At 43.0% G+C, this 22530-nt stretch overlaps 1 protein-coding gene across 2 annotated transcripts in view; it reads right to left on the bottom strand.

Annotated features, from left to right (window-relative positions):
- SERGEF (secretion regulating guanine nucleotide exchange factor) overlaps positions 1-22530 on the bottom strand; it is a 160191-nt gene that overhangs the window by 88558 nt on the left and 49103 nt on the right. For both annotated transcript variants that reach the window (XM_088458261.1, XM_088458262.1), the window contains exon 10: positions 1198-1234. In XM_088458261.1, the coding sequence (XP_088314387.1) occupies positions 1198-1234 (37 nt within the window). The remainder of the gene's footprint in view (positions 1-1197; positions 1235-22530) is intronic.

Genomic DNA, 22530 nt, shown 5'->3' with positions numbered 1-22530 from the left:
TTGCAGGCGGCCGACCAGATTACAGTTTTGTGTGCAAAAATTGAGGCAGCGAAAGATGACGGTCCGAGGTCTTTTAGAATCACTGAACGGTCCTAGTCTATGCGCCCTCTCCACAGCAAAGTCAGGAATATCATTAGCTACCCCAAGAATTTGTAGTAAATCAGTGCAAAGAAACTTGGTCAGATCAGGGTCTCTGAGGCTTTCGGGCAGTCCAACTACTCCCAAGTCGTTTCTGCGTGAGCGATTCTCCAAGTCGTCCACCTTATTTAGAAGTTGATCATTTTGTTTCTGCAACATTTGCATCTGTTGTTGCATATCGTAAATAGCTTGTTCATGGTCCCCAATTGTTGTTCTTGTTCTGTTTTTCAACATGAATGTGGAACTGAATGATGGGTAACTCAGAAATAAGAAGAGGCATAACATAGATAACCACAGTAACACGCACATCAACATAAAACTCATACTTGCTTACTCTTCTGGAATGTCCAGGAGATACCCAAAGTTGTCCCAGAATCCCGGTAAAGTAGACCAGCCTCCTATATCTAGACCACTTCCCCAGTGAAGTGGGTGGTCTGGAGGCTTAATAGAATCACGTCATTGTGGCACAATGAACGCATTATAGCATTGCACAGCGCGGGCAAGGCCGAGATAATACAGATCACATCTCTGTGACATCACACTTGGAGGTAGAAGAAGTAGGTAAGTATTGACTTTCTCATGTCGGCATTATGACTGTAGACATTATGACTGCCAACATATCATACCACACTGGTCTGAAACTGCACCCTGCAGCCTAGATGAGTCGGGCGCATAGCTCCTTCCACTAACCAGCAGAATATCTTCCTGCTAAGGTTCAGGTGGAAGCAAAGTTCTACTGTATATCAATAATCCCAGTAATAACAATCCAGAAATGACTATAGAATGTTTATAGATTAAATATATCTGTTTTTACATCAAGTACTTTTTTTTGTTATACTGTAGATAAGTGTTAACTGGGGTAAACAGTTTAAAAAAAATGAGAGTATATTTTAATTTTTTCATTCAAATACATGTTGTTAACACAGAACTGTTCCTACAAATTAACATATTAGGCACTAATACATTCAAGAAGATTGTTACTTGACAATAATATGTACATTTCCAAATGACCGAGAGCAGGTTGAATGAAAATGATGTAGGAAAAGTTTAATCACTTACCACATATTGCTAAAGTATGCTCAGATCCGCAAGCAATCTGTGGAGCGAATGAAAACAAATACACATCAATGTAAGCATTGTGAATAAGCATCAGCATTATAACCTCAAATAAAAGAAATCCTACAACATATAACACAATGTGACTAAATTCTCTTGGAGTTAGTGCAGAACAAGCAAGGTAATGTTCCCTGCGCTGCTTTTTAAATAATAGTTCCTCAGGCAACTATGGGGTATATACTATTCTGCTTTGTATATAGTGTAAGCTTATAATCATAACCTTATAGGCCTGGATGAGAGAACACTCATGATTGGCTGCCTGTAGGCAGACATATTGGACTTTTATTAATTTGGTGACTGGAGCTTCTGGAGAGTCTGCTTCAACTACAGTATGAGGCTATTATTTATTTTTGCCTTTATGTACTGTATTGTGTCAGCTCAAGTCAAGAAGATGATTGTAGGTAAATATTGTTTGTCCACTGAACTATAGAAAAATTGATGAGCACAAAAATCTATATAATAACATGAAAAATATGTCTTTACTGCTAGAGATATATCTCAGAAGTACTATAATGTATGGGACAGGTGGCTAGATTCCCCATATAACTGTTTGGGGGTTGCAACACTGAGCAACTCCTTAGAATAAGCTTACAGTACTACATGTGGGATGCTGTAATTGCTGTCACTAATATGATTATATATACCAGATCAACATTTTTATTTGCTCTATATACAGAGGAAAGAATGTAATATACAGAGATATTTGAATAGTAAAAAATGAAACCACACATGTATTTTTATCTTACCCTTTTTTTATGTTTATTGTTTTTATTTTTATCATTGTAATGTTTACAATGTATTAGTGTTTATTAATGTACATTATTGTATATTCAAAACAAAAGTTAATAAAAAATAATTGGATTTAAAAAAATAAATAAATCTATATAATAATTTCCAAATCCGTCCTGTCTCTGACATGCTCAGTAGGTGTCGGAACTCTCAGGTGATGACATCACTGACACTGGAGGGAGGGGTCAGAGTTCAATCTCTCAGTAACTGTAATGTAGCTGTTACTTAGTAACAGTGTTTTTCTGGTTACTTCTTTTATTAGCATCAAGCTGCAGAGACAGGGATCTCTCTACGAATAATTTTTCAGAAATGCTCTGTGAAACCACATGGCCACCTATCGGCCAACGTATCAGAGCCGTAACTAGACTTTTTGGTGCCCTGTGCCAGAAAGAGCATTGGCGCCCCTCTCATTTTTCAAAGGAACATAATGCACCCAAAAAAGGGCCATGGCTTCATGGGGAAGGGCCAGGGAAGAGATAGGGGAGGGCAGGAGATGCTGGGGATGACATAAGAGGTAGCTACAAGCAAGAATGATAATAAACAGAAATTTGACAGGCCCAAACAGCGCCCCCTGATCTGTGGTGCCCTGTGCCATGGCACCGGCCGCACTACCCTAGCTACGGCCCTGCAACGTATATACTGATAGATACCATATGAGATCACTACAAATTACCCATTATATCTGATGCAATATTAGTGTATATATACAACCACTCTGAGCCAACTTGGTCAGGCCACTCATCCACCTCCACCCACCAACTTCCGACATCTCTCGCGGTTATGGTGAGACATGGCAGATGAGGAGGGTAGGTGTAATAGGGATGAGGCTGGGGACAGAGGATCATCAGAGCATAATTTGCTTCCAAAAGCTCCTGCAAGTTAAAAAACAAGTCTGTCCGGTACAGTTAATATAAGATACAGCCAATCACCGGTCTCCCGAGCTCCTGATTGGCTAATATATGTTTTGTCCTGCAGATAAGATACAGCTCCTGATCCTATTAACTAGATGGACAGCGTTTTTTTTTGCAACTTATTGCGCTGTTGAGTTTCTTCCCAGCAAGATGACTGAGCTCATCTGTTTATATTATATATTTTTTATTCACACTGGGCTGCGTTGCATCAAGACAGGACCAAGGGAAAAAATAAATATTAAATTAGGGAATCTTATTTATCTCCGATCCGACGTTTTCGTATAGGAACTTCGGCCACTACTACATGCCCAAAATGCCATAGTGAAGGAGCTGACAATTAACATTGTTTATGGACATGCCCAATTGCTCAATATTTCTGACATCTTGTCCGACGATACGCTGAGGCAAAATTGACTAATTACTGTATGTGCCATTTACTCCGGAATGGGCAATATTAGGGATTATTGATCCAGATCTAAAGCTGCATACACACACAATGATTTGTTACCAACGATTTTATGAACGATTTTCTGTCAGATTTTTTTAAAGTGTAATGAACGATTTTTTTGGAACCACAAACGATTTTTGCATATTCCCTTAATGAAAATCGTTCCGTTGGTCAGTCTAACTGAACTACAAACATGAACGTGCATGAACGATAATCGTTCATCGTTTTAACTCAGAAAGTGAACGATTTAACGATAAAAAATATAGTTAACGATAATCGTTCAAAAAAATCGTTGTGGGTGTATACAGCTTAAGAATTACAAAAGCAGGGAAGAAACTCTTGCTAGCACTTAGTGCTGCAGGGCGGAAGCCCATTTTTGTAAGGATGTATTGCTACAGACCCCCTCCCAAATACCTTTCTTTCTCAATAAACTTAATTTTCTATTTAGGATGGATTGGATAGAAATGCTTTTGCTCAGGGTTATGAGAGCGGAAAGATTGTTCATGACCTGGGAGTCTTATGTAAACACCCTACTATTAACAGTAAGATTACAAGTCCACCATAGTCTTAAATATTCAACGTGGTATTTAACCAGACTAGCAGTGCAGGACCAGCCGATCTCATTAGACTAATTAGTGGAGTATTGGAGGGTCTTTCAGCTGGGGTTACGTGCCGATACTTTATTTTGGTTTATGGAATGACGGCCATGTTAGTTATTATTTTGTTATTATTTTATTGTTCTTAATATTTATGGTTGTAAGTATTTATTTCACAAATCACTGATATTGTGTTTTTGTAAGACAATGTAAGGCATTGTATTCAAGATCTATTGTTCTCTTTTGACAATGTTTCCTTGAAATGTATTGAAGATATTTCAGTGATTGTGAACCTATCTTGAAAAATGTTTCACTGTACTTCAATAAAAAATAGTTTAAAAAAATAAAGTAGGGAATCTTTATTTAAGTTTGTCTGCTGCCATTTTTTTCCCATAAATGGGCCACCGATTTGACACACATGAAGCATGATTTTCATTCAAGCATAACATTACATGTTAGACCTTCCGATTCTCTTTAGGGTCCCCAACAGCATTACTGGGCAGGGGATTCCGAACGGTATCTGCTTCCACATTGTCACCCACCATACTGGAAAGAGACACATTACTTGCTCACTCATAATACCCCATTCCCATTACTCCATTCCACACTCACCTTAACCACATTCCCCATTCTACTGTTCCCTACAATTATTTGTGCTCCAGTCAATGCAAACTTACTAGTTTTTGCCTTCCAACATTCTGCAATCATTACCTGCCTTTTTCTTCTGCCATACCCCATTTATATTACCTAAATGATTAAATGCAGACGCAGCTAGTCCCTTATTAAACCTCATCCCAGCCAGAGAATGCCCCTGGACTAACATCATGTAACTGGCGTTCTGTGGAGACAAGTGATGGACTATGGACCCTTCTTAGAGAGACAGAAGTTGGGTATGAACTATGCGGGCAAAATTTACTAAGCGGCGGTTTGACGGCGGTTTCTATTCTATTCTAAACCCCGGCGGTTTGGTGGGGGTTTCTATTCTATTCTAAACCCCGGGGGTTTGGTGGTGGTTTTACAGTGGTTTCTAAATGACAGCCCTGTTCTATTTTATTCTAAAATGTGTTTTGACTGTGGTTTGGCGGCGGTTTTGCTATCTGCAGATTTACTAAGTCCAAAACCGCTGCAAAACTGCCATCAAAACACATTTTAGAACATAATAGAACAGGGCGTCAAACCGCCGCTTAGTAAATTTTGCCCTGCATCTCCTTGGAAGGATTTTTGGTCATTCAACTATTTATGGATTATGGTGCATACACACGATCAGATTTTTCCTTCAGATATGGACGATAACGATTTAAAAATCGTTCAGTCGTTCATATCTGAAGGAAAATCGTTCATATCTGACATGCCTGAACGATGGCCGATCAACGATGCGCGTTCCCGTTTGTCAGATAACGATATCTGACATCTGATGGGTTTGCAGTCAGACTTGGACGATTCCATTAATTTTAATGCAGTCAAAAATCGTTCAATCGTTCAAATCGTTCAAAACTTTGGTAAAATCGTTCAAATCGTTCATCTGACAAATCTGACAAGTCTGACAAATCTGACCGTGTGTATGCTCCATTAGAGTTAATTTGTGTGTGTAACTTTGTGACTCTGCTACCAACCTTTGCGTAAAAGAACTGGCTTTACACTCAGTCACTGATTCATACTGTCTGTCTTTCTCCAAACACTGATGGATTTAAAAGCCTTTTCTCCTTCCACTTAATACATTATGCAGTCTCCATATCACCCTTATACTTTGACCATTACTCATATTACATGCCTTCTCCTGTATTTGGTCACAGGAACACCCTCTATTCCTTAGAGGACAGTACTTTGCTCATATAAATATAGTCATTCTATTGACCATGAAGACCTTTAATTTAAAGGTTTTTTTGTCTTTGTTTTGGTACTGAACCCTGCATGTCTCCAACAAGAAATACCATGTGGGTCCACATACAAGTACCAAGATATTGTCACTCCCACTGACACAGCCAAAGTTTTTCCTCTCTGGGTGACAGTCAAGCGAAGTTCCCGTGTAAGCGCATACATTGTATGGCTGTTGGTGCAGCGGATTGGACACTTGTGGGTATCCCAATAATTTATGCCAAAAATCATTCAATGTATACAAATTTAATTAAAAATGTCTCCAGGCTTATAGCATTGTCTACAGGGCAAGAGGAGTTTGGCATCTCCAAAACCACAATAGAACTGTTACAGCTAAATTATTTGCAGGGAACAAACTTAGCTGAGCAATGTGCCAAAGATGGTAAATCTCAAAGATATATAGCCCTCTTTCACTGTAAAAATAAACAAGGTGTATAAAAATAATGTTTTATTGATTTATGACAGCATTTTCCTAATACATCTAAAATAAAACCTATTACATAATGGTACATTTATGGCCCATGGGTTAAAAAGACTTCTAAAAAAAAAAAAAAAGGTTTTGAAAAAAAAAAATCCTGCTTCTATATTTGGAGAGCAATGAATAGTTTCCAGCCTGAGGGAAGCCTTGCAATAAATGAATGCATCTATAAACAAACAGCTACAAAATCAATTATGGCAACAAATGTACCATTCATGTACAAACATGCAGCACATTAACCACCTGATTCCATATCCAATCTGCACAGAAAAAAAAACCATGATCTACATTTAACTCATTATGTTATATACTGTAGGTCATTATAATTGTCTCATCGTACTTTATATTAAAAAAAATAGATGTTGTAAAACATTAAATTTGACCTGCAAATGCTGTATACATCTGTTCTTCTAATACTGAGCCTGTGTAGCTAAGGAAGCGTGTTCAGTGGAGACTGACCTGGTTGTAGTGCTGCCATTAGAAGATATCAGGGAAATTGGAATTAAGCTCTCGTTTTGTACATATGACAGAATACCTAGATCTGTCTGTCGTGCAGATGACATCATTTAGTATGAAAAAGCCCACTAGTAATGGGTAATCAGAACATGTCTTAGTAGTAAGGGAAATTGGGGCATATGTACTAAAGAAAATTTGCGAGATATCCCTTGAAAACAGACATTTACAGGAGGGTACGTACACATATTCAGCATCCTCAGGATTTAACATGGTGAGACCGCAGCAGACATCTTTGACCAGGGCTGCCATCAGAACTCGTGGGGCCCGGTACTAACAAAATAGGCAGGGTCCCCCTGGGAAATGGTGCAGAGGTGGGCGGAGCGGTGTATAATGTGGGTGGAGTTACACTGGGGGGGGGGGGGGACGTCAATTGGTGAGTAAACCAGTTTAAAAATTCTCAAAGTTTGGGGTTCGGGGAGGAAGGATGGACATGGGGACAGAGGACTGAGAAGCCTGGACTGGGAGGGCACAGACAAGGCTGGACTGGGGGTGCACAGGGCAGAGAAGGCTGGACCTTAATTGGGGGGCACAGGGCAAAAAAAGCTGGCTGGACTAAGGGGGGGCAGGGCAGGCAAGGCTAGGTGTACTAGGGGGGAGGCACAGGGCAGGGAAGGCCAGACTGGGAAGGGGGGACAGGGCAGATTAGACCGGCTGGATTTGGGGGACACAGGGCAGGGAAGGATGGCTGGTTTAGGGTGAGCACAGAGCTGGAAAGCTGGCTGGACTGGGGGGGGGGCACAGGGCAGAGAAGGCTGACTGGACAAGGGAAGGCTGGCTGGAGTAGGGGGTTAGGGTAGGGAAGGCTAGCAGCACTAGGTGGAGGGGCATTGGGCAGGGACTCAGAGTAGTACCTTGTTTCTTCAGCGGGCCCGGTAGACATCGGTGCAGATATACAATGGCAACCGGGGAGAAACAGCTCTGCCGGCGGTGTTTCAAATATGGCACTGGCCGCGAGCCAATCACAGCTTGCGTAACAGCAGCCAATCAGGAGCGGCCACTCCTGATTGGCTGCCAGTCCGCGAGCTGTAATGGCTCGCGGATGGTGCCAAAGTCCGATTCATACCTTCCGCTCTGCTGTCACCGGGCCCCCGCTCTCTCCGAACCCCAGGATTCCGGGCCTGGCAGACCCCCCCTGATGGCGGCCCTGTCTTTGACATCTGCCAAGGTTCTATAGAGGCTGCTATACTGTAGAATTTATCAAATTTCAGAAAGCAAAGCATTCTGGAGCTTTGTCACGGCCACTAACACAATCTGAAGACGTTTTTTTTTTTCAGAGGGGGATCAGGAAAGTTCTTCTCCATAAGCCCCTGATGGCGCATTTATGGGATCAATGCCGCGCATACCCATCAGCCATGTAATACCCCTTTTTCCACCAAAAACCCAGGTCTGTCCTGGGATTTTTTTACCGGGTCGTACCCGTTTAGACCATGTTTCCAATGGACCCTCGTCCTGGATTTTTCCCAGGTCGCCTCCGTTTCCACTGAACCCGAGTAAGCCCAGCAAAACCTGTGGATGTCATTAAAAATTACACATTTAATGACATCCTTTATCATTTATTTATTTAATTTAATTATTATTTATTTCATTGTTATAAATTTTATTTAATTACATTTTTAATTACATCCTTGATTCAGGCATCTCCTCTGGTCTCTGGGTGATTACATTAGCAGACAGAACCCTGGAAGGACCAATCAGCGGCTTTTACAATTACCTGGGTCAAAAAACCCGGGTAAGAGCGGTTTCCACTGCAGTGTTACCGGGGTTTTACCCGCTAAAGCTCTGCTCGATACCCGGGAAGATATCTTGGGTCAGTGGACCCGGGATTTATTCCTTGGAGCAATTCCCCTTTCAGACATAACGAGAATCCCAGGTTTTTGCTGGGGCTTGGCCAATCTACCCATGTCTCACTTATGTCTGAAAGGCACCAACCCGGGAGCATGTTCCCGGGCCGCCGCCCCTGCAATTGACCAGGGTTTTTCCCATGACTTAAGTCCCAGGTAGACTACCCTGGTTAAGACTAAATGGTGCAACCCAGGATTTAGGCTGCACCTAAAGCTTCCCATTGGCCAGCCAGGGCTGGCTGATGCATGCTGATGACATCATCAGCCGGAGAGCGTGTGAGGCCACATGCAGAGGAGAACAGTGCCAGTGGGAACAATGGATCTCATTCAGAGCCGCTCTGAATGAGGGCGGCCGATTCCTTTTTAAAATCCGGCCTCCTGGCCGCTCGCTAAGCTGTGGGTGACCACCCACAGCTTTAGCGAGTGACCAGGTGATGGTCGCGATGGTCGAGACCATCGGGGCTTGCGACGAGACCCTTGGGGTCGGGTCTAGTCTCCCGCAAGCCCCAGGTAGCTTCCTGCTCTAACAGAGCAGGAAGCTACCTACTGTCATCACTGCTGATGTCAGTAGGGCAGCCTGCAAATGGCAGGCATTCCTTCAGGAACGCCTCCGTTTGTCCGGTCACTCCCCCTCCCCGCCTACAAAACGGGGCGAGCTGCCGATCAACATCGACAGCCGCCCCTTTTGTAGCGAGCCCCGGAGCGAGTGAATTTGTCACTCGCTCCGGAGCTAGCGCACACGCACTGCGGCCGCTGCGCATGCGCAGGGCCTCACCATCGACCCGCTTGCGAGCGGGTCTGAATGAGGTCCAGTGTGTGTAATACCCCTTTTACACCAGAGCAAAAACCTGGGTTTTGCTGGGTCTACCCGGGTCGCAGCTCAGTGTAAAAGGGTCTCTGAAAAATAACCCAGGTCAAGTGACCCAGCAATCCAACCCAGGTAGCTACCAGGGTTGGACCCAGGATGGACCCGGGTAATGGTGCAGTGTAAACGGTGCGACCCGGGTTATCCGACCTGGGTCATGCCTAAAATGAGCGGATTGGTGGTTGTGGAGAATTCACCTCCCACTTTTTATGACCTCACAGGTTTAGCAGGGCAGACCTGAGTTCAGTGTGAACAGGGCTGACCTGGGAGTAACCCAGATCGAAGGTGCAGTGTAAATGGGTCTGACCAGGGTTGGAACCATGTCCAAAACCCAGGTCGGACCTGGGATTTTGGTGGTAAAGAGGTATAAGAGAACATTGCCAATGCCAGTGGGGAAAACATTGCCAGTGCCAACGGGGACTTTGACATTTTATTTTTATAATAAAATAAAAATATTTGTGGAGCAACAAATATCTTGCAATTATATTTATAGCATAACCTCATTATTGTGGGCCAGTAAAGTGAAAAATATTAAAAACGGTGTAATAACACTGAAAAACCCTGCTTAGGTCTGAAAGGGATCAACCTGGGACTTTAGCAGGTCTCAGGTGTAGTGTGAAAGGGGGTCTTGTGCAAACACCCAGGTTTTTGCTGAGGTGAAAAACCCAGGTATGAGCAGGGAAATTCCCAGGTCGTATGTCTGAAGGTGGTATGAGCCGAGTCCCGGGTAGACATGGCAATTACCCAGGTTTTTTTAGGCAGTGGAAAAGGGGTATAAGTCATTACTCTGCTTCCACCACTTTGCCAGGACAGGCTCTTAATGGAGCCAGTCTCACCGCAAGAGTTTCAAGCTAAATTCTCCTGATTGTGATATGCGGATTGTGATAAATCTGCACCTACGTGAGATATGAGTTTCAATGCTCACAATATAAAAACTGTAATATTGGGACTAATAAAACACACTGGAGCTACCCAGCTTATGATACAACATGCCAATTACACTCCTTTCTAGATAGGTAATACCAAGTGCTGGAAATAGGAACGGTCGCATAAGATACAAGGTCAAAAGAAGAGTTCTTTTCATAAATAAATTAATGAACACATGCTGTACACATGAATATTTGGTAGGTCTCAAATAGAGAACACCTAGAGAGCACAATTATCCAATTACTCAAACATAAGAAAAAAGCCCCCCCCCCATACATCAGCAATCTGAAAACCACAATTGAACAATTTGAAGATTTATTGCCCGATTTTAGGATTTCCCAATCGAGCAATCTGCGCCCATACACTACAGATCTTTTTCAGTGATTTGCAGATCGATTGCAGCAAACACAGATCTGGCAATCTTGAAAGGCCCATCATTTTGCTAGAAACGGTCTGCAAATCTGCTGATCATGTCCATACACTAGCAATCTACAGCCATAATCGATCTGTGAAATCCAACATGTTGGACAATCTGATTAAACAATTCCAATCACTTTTTGGTTGCAATCTGCGATCTGTGAAGCCCATACATTGCAGATTTTTATACACAATCGATTGCAAATTGCACGATTGCTGCAATCCATCTCTGATGTATGGTGGCCTTTAGTTCAGAGTAGCATATAGGAAAGGCAAACTAGTCAGAAGTTAAATACAAATTTATTGCACACTCACAATCAATGTGTAAAAACACAATCGAGAGTCATACAACAACAAAAAAACATATACAAGGATGGAGAAAATACATTGGACAATGATAATATTAAATTTGGATAAATGTAACCATCACTGCAGTTAGTGGACAAAAAGTGCAAAAACTTTTGTCTCCAAGTAAATGTTGATTAAGGTTCCTTTTTAAGTAGCAATGACAATAATTAGGTGTGTATAATATATTAGTAATTTAATCGACACTTGCTAGTTAAAATTCAGCTACAGCTAAAGGAGGACAAAAGTAAATACATTCCTTACCTGAAAGACACTGAGATGTGCATGGTACAGCTGCTCAATGTATCTCTGCTTTTGAGGAACCAAGAATGTACTGTATCTGTCTTCTCAATTGTATCACTTTATGCAAAGTCAAGGGAACTTACAGGAGATAAATACTGTTGAGTTAGTATTATAGACAGAACACCCCTTTTCCTGTTAAGACTGATTAGTTAGCAAAATAGACAGGCTTGTATTGTCTTATTCACCATTCACTTGATGGGACAAAGATGTTCAGGGCAATACTGTATTGCTTGCACGTATTGAAAGAGTAAACAATCTCAATCTCCTATATTTTCAAATGTCTTTGAAATTACTGAAAAACTCCTTTATTTAGGTGTGGACTTTTTATTATACAAGTCATACACAAACCGCGAGGGGGGTATGTGGAATAATTTCTTATAGATAGGATAGATATTAGGGTTGGTCACCGACCATCGATGGTTAGCAACCATTGATGGCAGAGGTCTGATTTTTATCCACTACCGATGGCAAAGTAGTAACAATTTTTTTTCTTTCACCTCGGGCATACAACGCTTACCCCGCCACCCACTTAGCCCTGGCCCTTCCCTGACTGGCCTGAAGCATTGACCTTACCCACAGTAGTGATGCCCATTGAAGGTTTGAACCATTTCTTTCAGCAGTTTCCTGCTATCGATGTAAAGTACTGACTGCACCAAGTACTAATGGCATCAACGATGGTCAACCATTCAATGGCCATCCCAATACATATGATGGTTGTGGTGAAAGAGCATGGTAGTGCTAAATGAACACAGGAGTGCATACCATATCCTGCCAAGCCAATAAATTTGAAACATATCCTTGGTTGTAGCAAAGAAATAAGTGATGTACACAGGGCCTGATTCAGACCCGTTCGCTAAGCTGCGGACACACGCTATGGGCGATTATCGCGTTTGTGCATGCGTCAAAGTACGCATGCGCGAACCAGTCACTGCGGCCGGGAATCATGCGCTCGTAGTACACAGACTGAGCGCTACTTTGAGTGACAGATAGCGCCATTTATGGGTGGTAACAGGGGAAGGTGCTTGTGAACGGGGGAGTGGTGGTGCGAACGCAGGTGTGTCTGGCAGTCAAAACAGAGTTTTATGGGTGTGCATAATTAGCAAAGTAGCGTCATTGTACACGTCACTTGGTTGTATTTCAGCCAGCAGCGATCGCAGTGCTTGCGGCGGGGTAAGGTCTACCTCAAGCGCAGCGTGCAGCTCCGATGGCTCTCGATGGTTCACACACTTCCTGGAGATGACGTTTGTTAAGAGAGGAAAGTGGGTGTCTTTAGCCCGGCGTGCGTTCGCTCAGCCGTCGCTCTCTAAGACATAGAGGGCGTCCATTCACCAGACAGTGCTATTGCAGCTTTTGCATACCCGGCCCCTTTTAGCTACGTGAGAGCGCAGCTTAGCGTCTGGCTTTGAATCAGGCCCACAGTGTTTATTGTAAGCAGGAGTGTCCAGGCAATCAGCACTACTTATTTGGGCAGTTCTGAAGCCAGATACATCATGGAGAATGACTATTGATTACGGAGGCCGGAATAAAGTGACACCACTATTGTGGAGGACACTGCCTAAACGGGATGCACAATGGAGTGTAGTACTGGACCTCTCCTATTTCTCAAGTCACAGCACCAATTCGCTTTTACTTGGGCAGGATGGCAATACACTCTGGCTGCAGACAAGGATCAGTGCCCAGACCACCATTTGCCATGGATTGGTGGCAAGCAAGTTACAAAAATCTGCACTGACGTGCAAAATTTGCCATTATATCCTGGTATTCTGCTATCAGGAGACACTAAGCATTTGACCTTTTGTCAGCCATGAAGAGGATATTTATTAACCCAAAGCTAGTGTACTACTCGCTGAAACCATGAAGTTTTGACCTATGATGTTACCTGGTCCACAGAAAGTGACCAGTCAGCGATTCAGTTGTAGTACTAACAGCCCCATCTGATCTGAAAGGTGCTCAGAACATTCATACCACATTGGTGGTATGCCACATGATTCTGAGGCCCCTCTACAATGATGCAAGGAAGAATAATCCTTTTGTATGAGTAAGAACTTACTTTACAAGCTGCAGTGGCACAACATTGCACTTTGGGGCCACTGCACAGGGCTTCATGTTACAGACAATTGTAGCGAACCATGATGGTGTCCTGGGGCTTATGGCGGAAATCTACGCAGCCAAGGGTTACAAACGCCACAATTACATCTCAGTCCAAACAATTCTCCGATGCAGACAGATCAACTTACACCGATCGTACTATCGTTGGATGTTGCAGATAAGATGGGCTGGGGGGGGCAAGAAATCATCTAGAATAAAAGGTAACTCTACAGAAATGGTTTCTTCAAGGTGACCGAGTACAGTCCAAACATTGTGGCCAAATGCTACAGACCCTAGCAAGGATGGTGGACTTTCACAGTCATACAGTAGAACAGCCTGATCTACGACTATAAAGGTCACCAGTGACCGAAGCATGCAGCTGTAACCAGAGGACTGAAGAAGAAAAACTATATGCTTGGTTCACTAATAGATCAGCTACTTTTAACCCAGGATGAAGTTACTGGGTTGCTGCAGCCTATCAATCAGTAACAGAGATGACTTTGCAAGAGAGCGGCATTGGACATTCAAGTCAAAATGCTGATTTACGATGAATATATGACGACAGCGAACACTGAAGGTTCCACATAGTGGAGCTTAATTAAAGGGCCCACTCACCAGGATGCTGACCTGGAGACAGCACAGATGAGTCCGCAATACGGCTCTAGATGCCTGGCATGTTCCTACACATTTTCCTCATTTATGCTACCCTTTGCGTCTTCGTTCACATATAGTGTACTAGGTACTTAGTAATAGTTTGTTTGTCACACAGGAATTAGTATAAATTCTCTGATAAAGTATAATGCAGGGCGCAGGTCAAATATATCAGACCTGTCTTTTGCCGTCTTACACAGACTGCATCATTTGTTCCTCAATTTTGCGTCTTAGGGCCTGATTCAGACCCGCTCACGAGCGCATAGTGTTCGCAAGTGGGTCGATGGTCCCCCACTGCGTATGCACACGACAGAGCCGGCTCCGGCGTGCGCGAGACCCGGCCAGCGACGGGCGCTCAGTCACTACGGGTCTCGCACCAAAACGGGGCAGCTGTCGATTGTGATTGACAGCTTGCCCCGTTTTGGGGGGGGGGTGGCTGGCCAAATGGAGGAGTTTCCGAAGGAACGCCTGCCGTTTGGGGGCAGAGCCTCTTGGGTCCATTGTGTACTACATCTTCATTATTATCCCCAGGCAGCAGGACTAAGGGCCGGATTCAATTAGAGGCGAAAAGCGGCATTCGGCGAAAAAGTTTCGCCTATTGCTGATTTTCGCCTGTTTGCGTCTTATCTCCAAATTCAATTTTGGGACCAATTTGCCTAAGCGGAAACTCAATGCACTGAAACAGGCGGAAAAGTTTTTCCAATGAATGGCAGGCGGAAAAAAGTGCAAAATCTGTATTTTGGGGTACAAATGTGGGGAATTGATTCAGAACCCTTTGAACACCCCCCCCCCCCCCCCCAAAAGGACAAATCAGCCAAGACATTTTTCACCTTAGGACACCCAATAATGTCATTTTTGGAGCGAAAGTGAAAAAAGTGTGTGTGGGGGGGGGCCAGGATAAAAAGTAGTGTAATAGGTTTCTTGGAGGAGTATACGGATGGGGCAGGTGTTTTTAGGATTGCAGGTGCATGCAACAAGTGGATTTTTCTAATTTTTAAAAGTGCACTTTAGAGACACAATAATATGCTAGCACCCATTTTCATGTACCCCAAATTTGACAGGACTATTTATTTTCACCAAAAAATACTGTTTTCTACCATTCTTCACCACTTTTACAAATATGCATCTAGAAAGCATTTAACAAAACTTAAGGACACAAAGTACATTTATTAGGGCTAATAGTACACATCTGTACTGATTTCCAGTGTCAGGGCGTCTTATTTTGGGGTACAGACCGATTTCCCCAATCTATTCAGTACTTTCCGCTTGTTATGCATTCGCCTATTTGCGTTTTCGCCAGTTCTGTAATTGAATCGCGGGGACGCGCATTCCGCGAATGCGCGTCTCAAACAGGCGAATGCGTCGGAAAGTGCAGTAGGTGAAAAGTATCCGGCTTTTGCCTCTAATTGAATACAGGCCTAATTGAGAGAGTTGCCAAATACTATACTATACTATACTATACTATACATTACAGCTGGCGCTATAGGAAATATTAAATCTACTTCCTTAAATATAGAAGGTATGCGAAATTCATTCAAAAGTAGAAATGAACTGAAAAGGAAGGAAATGCTAATCTCTAATAGTAAACAAGTCTCTTAAAAACTTAAGTTAATTTTAATATATTCCAAATAATCATAAAATGATTCACATAAGAAAAACATGTACATATAAAAACATGACAATCAAATGCCTCCTAATATGAGATAGAGGTGTTGAGTGCTAATCATTAGGGACACATCTATATATATTATAAATACCTAGGGCTTTATTTATGAAGCTGCGCTTCCCGGTGGGTTGCAGGAGAAACGTCCCCCGCAGTCAGTGTAAAGCCCAGTGTAATAATAAATAAAGCCTCTAGTACACAGGTTCTCAAACTCTGGGCCTGATTCAGACCTGCTCGCAAGCGGATCGATGGTGGCCCAGTGTGCACGCGAGCCCCGTAGCGAGTGAGACCTTCACTCGCTCCGGAGCTCGCAGGAAAACGGGGCGGCTGTCGATGTCGATCGACAGCTCGCCCCGTTTTGTAGGCGGGTAGGAGGGGTGGCTGAACGCCTGCCGAAGGAACGCCTGCCCTACTGACATCATTCGTGATGTCAGTAGTGGACTTCCGGCTCTATTAGAGCCGGAAGTCCACTCGGCATTGCGAGTGCTGAGACCCTACCTTAGGGTCTCCTCGCAATGCCGATGGTCGCGATAATCGCGACCATCTCCTGCCCGCTCGCACTAGCTGTGGGTGGGCACACACAGCTTAGCGAGCGGACAGGAAAAAAAATTAAATAAAAAATACTCCCCGCCCTGATTCAGAGCGTGCGCTCTGAATCAGGCCCTCTGTCCTCAGGACACCAAACAGTGTATGTTTTGTAGGTCTCCTCATAGAATCACAAGTGAGATAAGTAGCTCCAACCTGTGGATCTTTTAAACTGTGTCAGTGAGTAATGAGTACACCTGTGCACCTGCTGGGTGATCTGGAACATGTGACCTGTGTGGGGTCCTGAGGATCGAGTTTGAGAGCCACTGTTCTTTATATATAAAAAAGTATATAATATAGTCACAGCACTATCCTCATAATATGTTTAATTGCCTCTGTGGTCCCTGATTACATGAGGTTCACAATAAATAGTTTATAATTAGGAACACGCTAGTGTCTGCTTAAAGTATACGGTCCACTGTGAGAGTTTATCCAAGAATGTAAATAAATACATGGGAATATTCTTGCCTCTGTATGTGAGTTAGTCTCCCTCAGGTCGAGTAGTGCTGGTTCACTTTATAAGCGGTGCTCTGGAGATGTGAGGTAGTCCTTAACCTGCCGGCTACTCACTATACAGGAGCAACAGAGACCTGTCTCTTCCCCAGGTAAACGACGCACACCTAGACAACCACTGTCCACATGATGAATGTCAACATATACTGTGACAGGGTCAGCATAATTCCACATGAGGTTTGGCAGAGCAAAGGCATTAGGATTGTGTAAATGTCCAGTTCAGGTGTTGCCTCAGAGTCTGGAAAGGCAGCTGATTACAGACACCTGTGTGAGGCTGGTTTAAGAGCTGCAGAGACACTGGGGAAACTGAGCCTGACGGTGAGATAGTCGCCCAGCTTATAGGCCTGGGGGTGACTAGTGTTAGGGTTCCTGGACCTGCGAGTCCACTGAAGATAATATTGTTGTATTGGAAGACTTTGTATGACATCTTGCCTGTGAAACTGCCATATCCTGTGTACCTGCCTGTGGTGAGCAATAAAAGCTACAGATGGATTTTACCCGGACCACTAGATGGAATGGTACCCTAATTTCTCCTAAAGAAAGGGACTTATTTTTCCTTTGATAAATGCTTATATATTCTACAATCACCTGCACTGTAAGTCTTGCATTCCCAATCCTACTTTCCTGCAACGCTCAACCCCACTGCTCTTGAAAGGCTTTGATCTTGACATTTATTAACAAGTGATATCAAAATTCATTGAGCCAACAAGCGGCTGATCTCCGGGGAGCTGCTGTGGTTTCCATTCTTCCTGAATAATCCTCTGCTGCTTCTCCCAGCTGTGACACTGGCTGCGATGTGATACCTCCGGCTGCCTGACATTCACAGAGGTTACAAGGAAAGCACATTGCAGCCCGTGTAATGTAAATCTGACCTCTTCAGGGGAATCTGCCAGCAGAAAAGCTAAAGTCCACTTTTACTAATGTATCTTCCAGTAATAAAATGAAATCAGAGCCAAGACAGACTTTGTGCATGTGTAGTGGGTTAATTCTGAGTCACACGCAATGCCGGTGTTCATGGAGCTGCTGTGCGTGCGCAAAAATCCCTAAAAGCTCATATAACGCATGCGTCCCACGGTGTGTACGCTCAGAGGCGCAGTTGCAATGGAGCCACGCGGTGTCAGAAAATTTATTGAATATGTGCTGGGCGTTTGTGGGCGATGGCTGGCAGGGGGCTATCTGTCCCGTCTTATAAGTGTATTATGGAATTGTCGCTGAAGTGGTTGCGCACACAGGCACAGCATCGCTCACTGTGGAGACCATACTCTGATGGAGAATCTGCATCTAGCATGTGGCTGACGCAAGATTTTCGATGGTGCGACTGATGATGGCGTCTAAAGAGGCACCAAGCGGGATTACAGAGTGTAAAGGCGCTTAATTAAAATGGGCGTCCCAGTCATTGCACATTCAGACACGCTAGTACACCAGGGGAAGGGGTGAAACTAGCATGAGCATATAGTCGCAGACGTAATTCCGGCAAAAGACGTTTATGCGGTCGCAGCAGCTCTGAATCAGCTCTTATGTGTCTATTACAGACTCCTTGGGATGCATGGGTCAGTTATGTCAGCTCCTAGAGGTTACTTACAGGAGGCAGGAACAGAGGGCCTGATTCAGAGACGGACGCTCTGAAAGTGCGCTCGCTCTGAATCAGGGCATTTTTTTCTTTGTACGGCCTCCTGGCCGCTCGCATAGCTGTGGGTGACCACCCACAGCTATTTTGAGCGGCCAGGTGATGGTCGCGATGGTCTCGACCATCGGGGCGTGCGACGAGATCCTTGCGGTAGGGTATCATTGCCGCAAGCCCGAGAGGGCTTCCAGCTCTAAAAGAGCCGGAAGCTCTCCCACTGACCACTGGTGAGGTCAGTGGGGCCACCCACAAACGGCAGGTGTTCGCATGGGAACGCCTCCATTTGCCCAGCCACCCCGCCTTCCAAATGGGGCGAGCTGTCGATCAACATCGAAAGCCGCCCCTTTTGGATGCAAGCACTGGAGCGCGTGCTTTTTGCGCTCGCTCCGGGGCTCGCGCGTGCGCACTGGCCCAACATCGACCCGCTTGCGAGCGGGTCTGAATCAGGCCCAAAGTGTAAATTAAAGCATCCAACAAAATGAAGACTTACACCTGCATCTGGAAAAACAGCACTTAATAAGTAGAGGGCCAAGGTTAAAACAATGCTGCCGATCCAGAATCAGATGCCTTATAGGACCCATACAGGGGCAGATGCAGAGTTTAAAGCAAGTTACATACATTCACAAGCTAAAAATGTGCTCCCAAATGAATAATTGCTACCCATGCAGAGCTGCCAACAAATGCGAAATGCGTCCAGCTGAGCAAACCTAGCGAAATGCGCCTCCTTACTCCAGCAGACAAAAGGAGCGGATGCACCTGGAACACGACAGGAGGTTTGACAACACAGTGATCATGAAACATTATTAAAACCAGTATGCAATGTATATACATTACAGTGCATGACCAGATAATACATGCTGTAGGTAATAAAAGTTACAGCGAACAATTAAAAAAATTTAATTTTTGTTTTTCAAGCACACAAAAATAAACTTAATCAGTAGTCTTCTCTTTGGAAGCTGACTAGAAAACATCTTACATAACTACGAACTGATTACTCCTCTTACTGTAATCCTGCAACTAGATCACAGCAGCATCATTATGACCATATTAGCGTAACTGGGAGGAATTTAGTCACATTTAACCATCAGATGTGGCTTCTGGTCATCATCATTGCACCAGGGGTCATGCAGCTGCAAGTTATCCACCTACTAACAGACAAATATACATCTGTTTGGTACGCAGCACGAGGCACATTTTGAGTGAACACACCCTTTACTGTACGTAGGTATTTTTATGGTATACGGTTTTTAAAAAAATAATAAAAAATGTTTTTTATATAAAATTGTGTTGGATAAGATTTAAATAGATCTTCTTGACCTAATGCAATCATAAAAAAAAAAATGACAATTTCTAAACGTTTTTTTGAAAAAAATAAAAATAAATATTTGTCAGTTGAGTGGTTAAAATACTTCAGCTGCTGTTCTGATGGGCAGATTTTCATTGTCATCTACCTCCCAGAAGTGAAATTGTAAGTTCGCCCTTAACTTGCAATTTGAAGGTGTTGCTAGCTATTTATTATAAGGTAATAAACCAATAACTGACATTTTTGTTTTAATAGTGTTGCACCTTGGAACAAAAACATTAATTCGATCAACCTTAATATTATAGAATTATAATATTAGCGCTATGTTAGAATTAGAGCTACTGTATATTTGCTAAGAGGCGGTTTTCAAAGCCGCCAATTTATCGGTTTTGCCTGTAGGATTTAAAATGGGATTTGCGCTGCGGTTGTGTACCAAATTGTCGTATGCATCCCTCAGGCAAAGGTTTTGCATTTAATATTATCGCTGTTTTAAATCACATTGGCAAAATCGCCACAAATGTTCATCCTGATTAACAGAGGGGGGAGGGTTTAGGTTTGATGCTTTGGGAGGTGTTGCACTACTGCATACTGTGCTAGCAGGTGTCTCCACTGCACCGGACATTAAAAATATGATTTCTTTCAAAAACGATCCGAGTGATCATGATTTATGTTAGAACCAAGGCAGAATTATAAAATGTATACATCAATAGGTAAAAACTGGAATTTACCAGATAAAATGTGTCAACAACATATACAGGCCTCATAAGTAACCTATATGGGAAATGTATGTCTGCAAGGAATCTAAATATGCATTCTTGGTTGTTTTTGGAGATCTGTTTACTACTCAGACTTGTCCAAACCCTTAGTAAAGCATTTGTTTCTGTATTTCATTTCTGCATAAAGTTCTGTCTTTGTGTTCTTAAAATAATTCATAAGTCTAATATTCTTGGTTTTATTAACTATACAGCCATGAAGGGAATTGTCTGAGTATTTTAGGATGTGATTGGTTTTTTGGGGGGAAAAGCTAGGGAGAAACATTAGACTTCCTAAAAAAGTTAGCTCTTAAACGAACACTTAGTGGTGGCAGGGCTTTGTGTTTAATTGTAAACATGATATATGATTTGGAAGATTTTAGTAATTTGTAGACAAACCCGGTACATTTGTTTTAATTAACCATTTCACTCCCACATATCACGCATGCCCATGTGTGTCTTGTCGTTGCAGCCCAGTTGGAGGTTTGTATTTAAGGGGGCAAAAACTTACAAACCCTTAGACATTAAAATATGAAAGACAGATGATTTTTGGGGGAGTAAATATGAAAAGTCTAGCTCTAAATCATCGGTACTAGCTTGCTTTATAGCAGATCTCTTTGTGAGGGCATAAATGGTATACAATTTCTAAATGAATTCCCCCACACTATTAGATAATAGGTCATTGAACAGCCCCCACTTTGCGATGTCTTACATACTGTATATGCCAAGAGTCTGTGTGTGAAGGAAAGGGTTAATTGGACGCAGACTGTTCTAGGAATAGAGTTTGGACGCCACAGATGTCAACAGGCTGTAAAACATGACTCTGAAATTCAGGACATACTTTTAAGTGTCCGAAACAAAAAAAAACAAAAAAGTGCTTGAGTTGAATTACTTAGAATATTTGAAGGCTACAGTCATGTGTTTTCATATTTGAAGGGGCAGATGTACTAAGCTTGGCAAAGTGATAAATTGGAGAGTGATAAACAACCATCCATCAGCTCCGAACTGTCATTTATCAAACACAGCCTGTAACATGACAGTTAGGAGCTGAGTGGCTGGTCATTTATCACTCTCCAATTTATCACTTTCTAGACATTAGAACATCTCCCCCTAAATGTGAATATGCCTAAAGAAAAAGGGTGAATGAATTATATATACTGTAGGTACCAAGAATGGAAACAAGCTAGCCTAGGGAAACGAAGTCTGTATGCGCTCAGACAATTGATCTCTGAGAATAACACAGTATCCTGTAATGATGATATTCAATTATCCACTCTTATAACCAGTGTAGGAGCAGTGAGATGCTCTAGCATGCTCAGGTTCCTATATCTACACTGCTGATGGAGGAGGAGGACTAATGTAACATTATTGATTACCCAAAGTAAAACTACAAATCCCCACTAGTTGTCATGACGCATGCATTAGTATACGTCAGAGGGACATTCCACAGAGATGGATACAAATTGGTTAATCTTTTCAAATCAACATATTTTATTCCCCTAAAAAGTCTCTTGGAGCAGCACAAAAGAGGGGGGGCAGAGTCAAGTTTGATTTTTTTTTTTCATACAGTTCTAATTCAGAAATTATTTCAGAAAGGCCCAAGGAGGCAACACAGCCATGAAAAGTGTAGTTAAGGCAGACACAGAATGGGGCAATAACACTCCAACATATCTAATCCTTACACATTAAACATCATTTTGCTAGTGTAATTTCAACTAAGCACAGGGCCGGATTAAGGGGCGGATTAAGGGGGGGGGGGGCGACAGGGATCATCCCTGGGTCCCCA

The sequence above is a fragment of the Taudactylus pleione genome, unplaced genomic scaffold, assembly GCF_031769625.1.
Source record: "Taudactylus pleione unplaced genomic scaffold, aTauple2 ptg000820l, whole genome shotgun sequence".
NCBI lineage: Eukaryota > Metazoa > Chordata > Amphibia > Anura > Myobatrachidae > Taudactylus > Taudactylus pleione.
The sequence above is the reverse complement of the archived record's forward strand: the minus strand, read 5'-3'. Positions and strand labels throughout refer to the sequence as shown.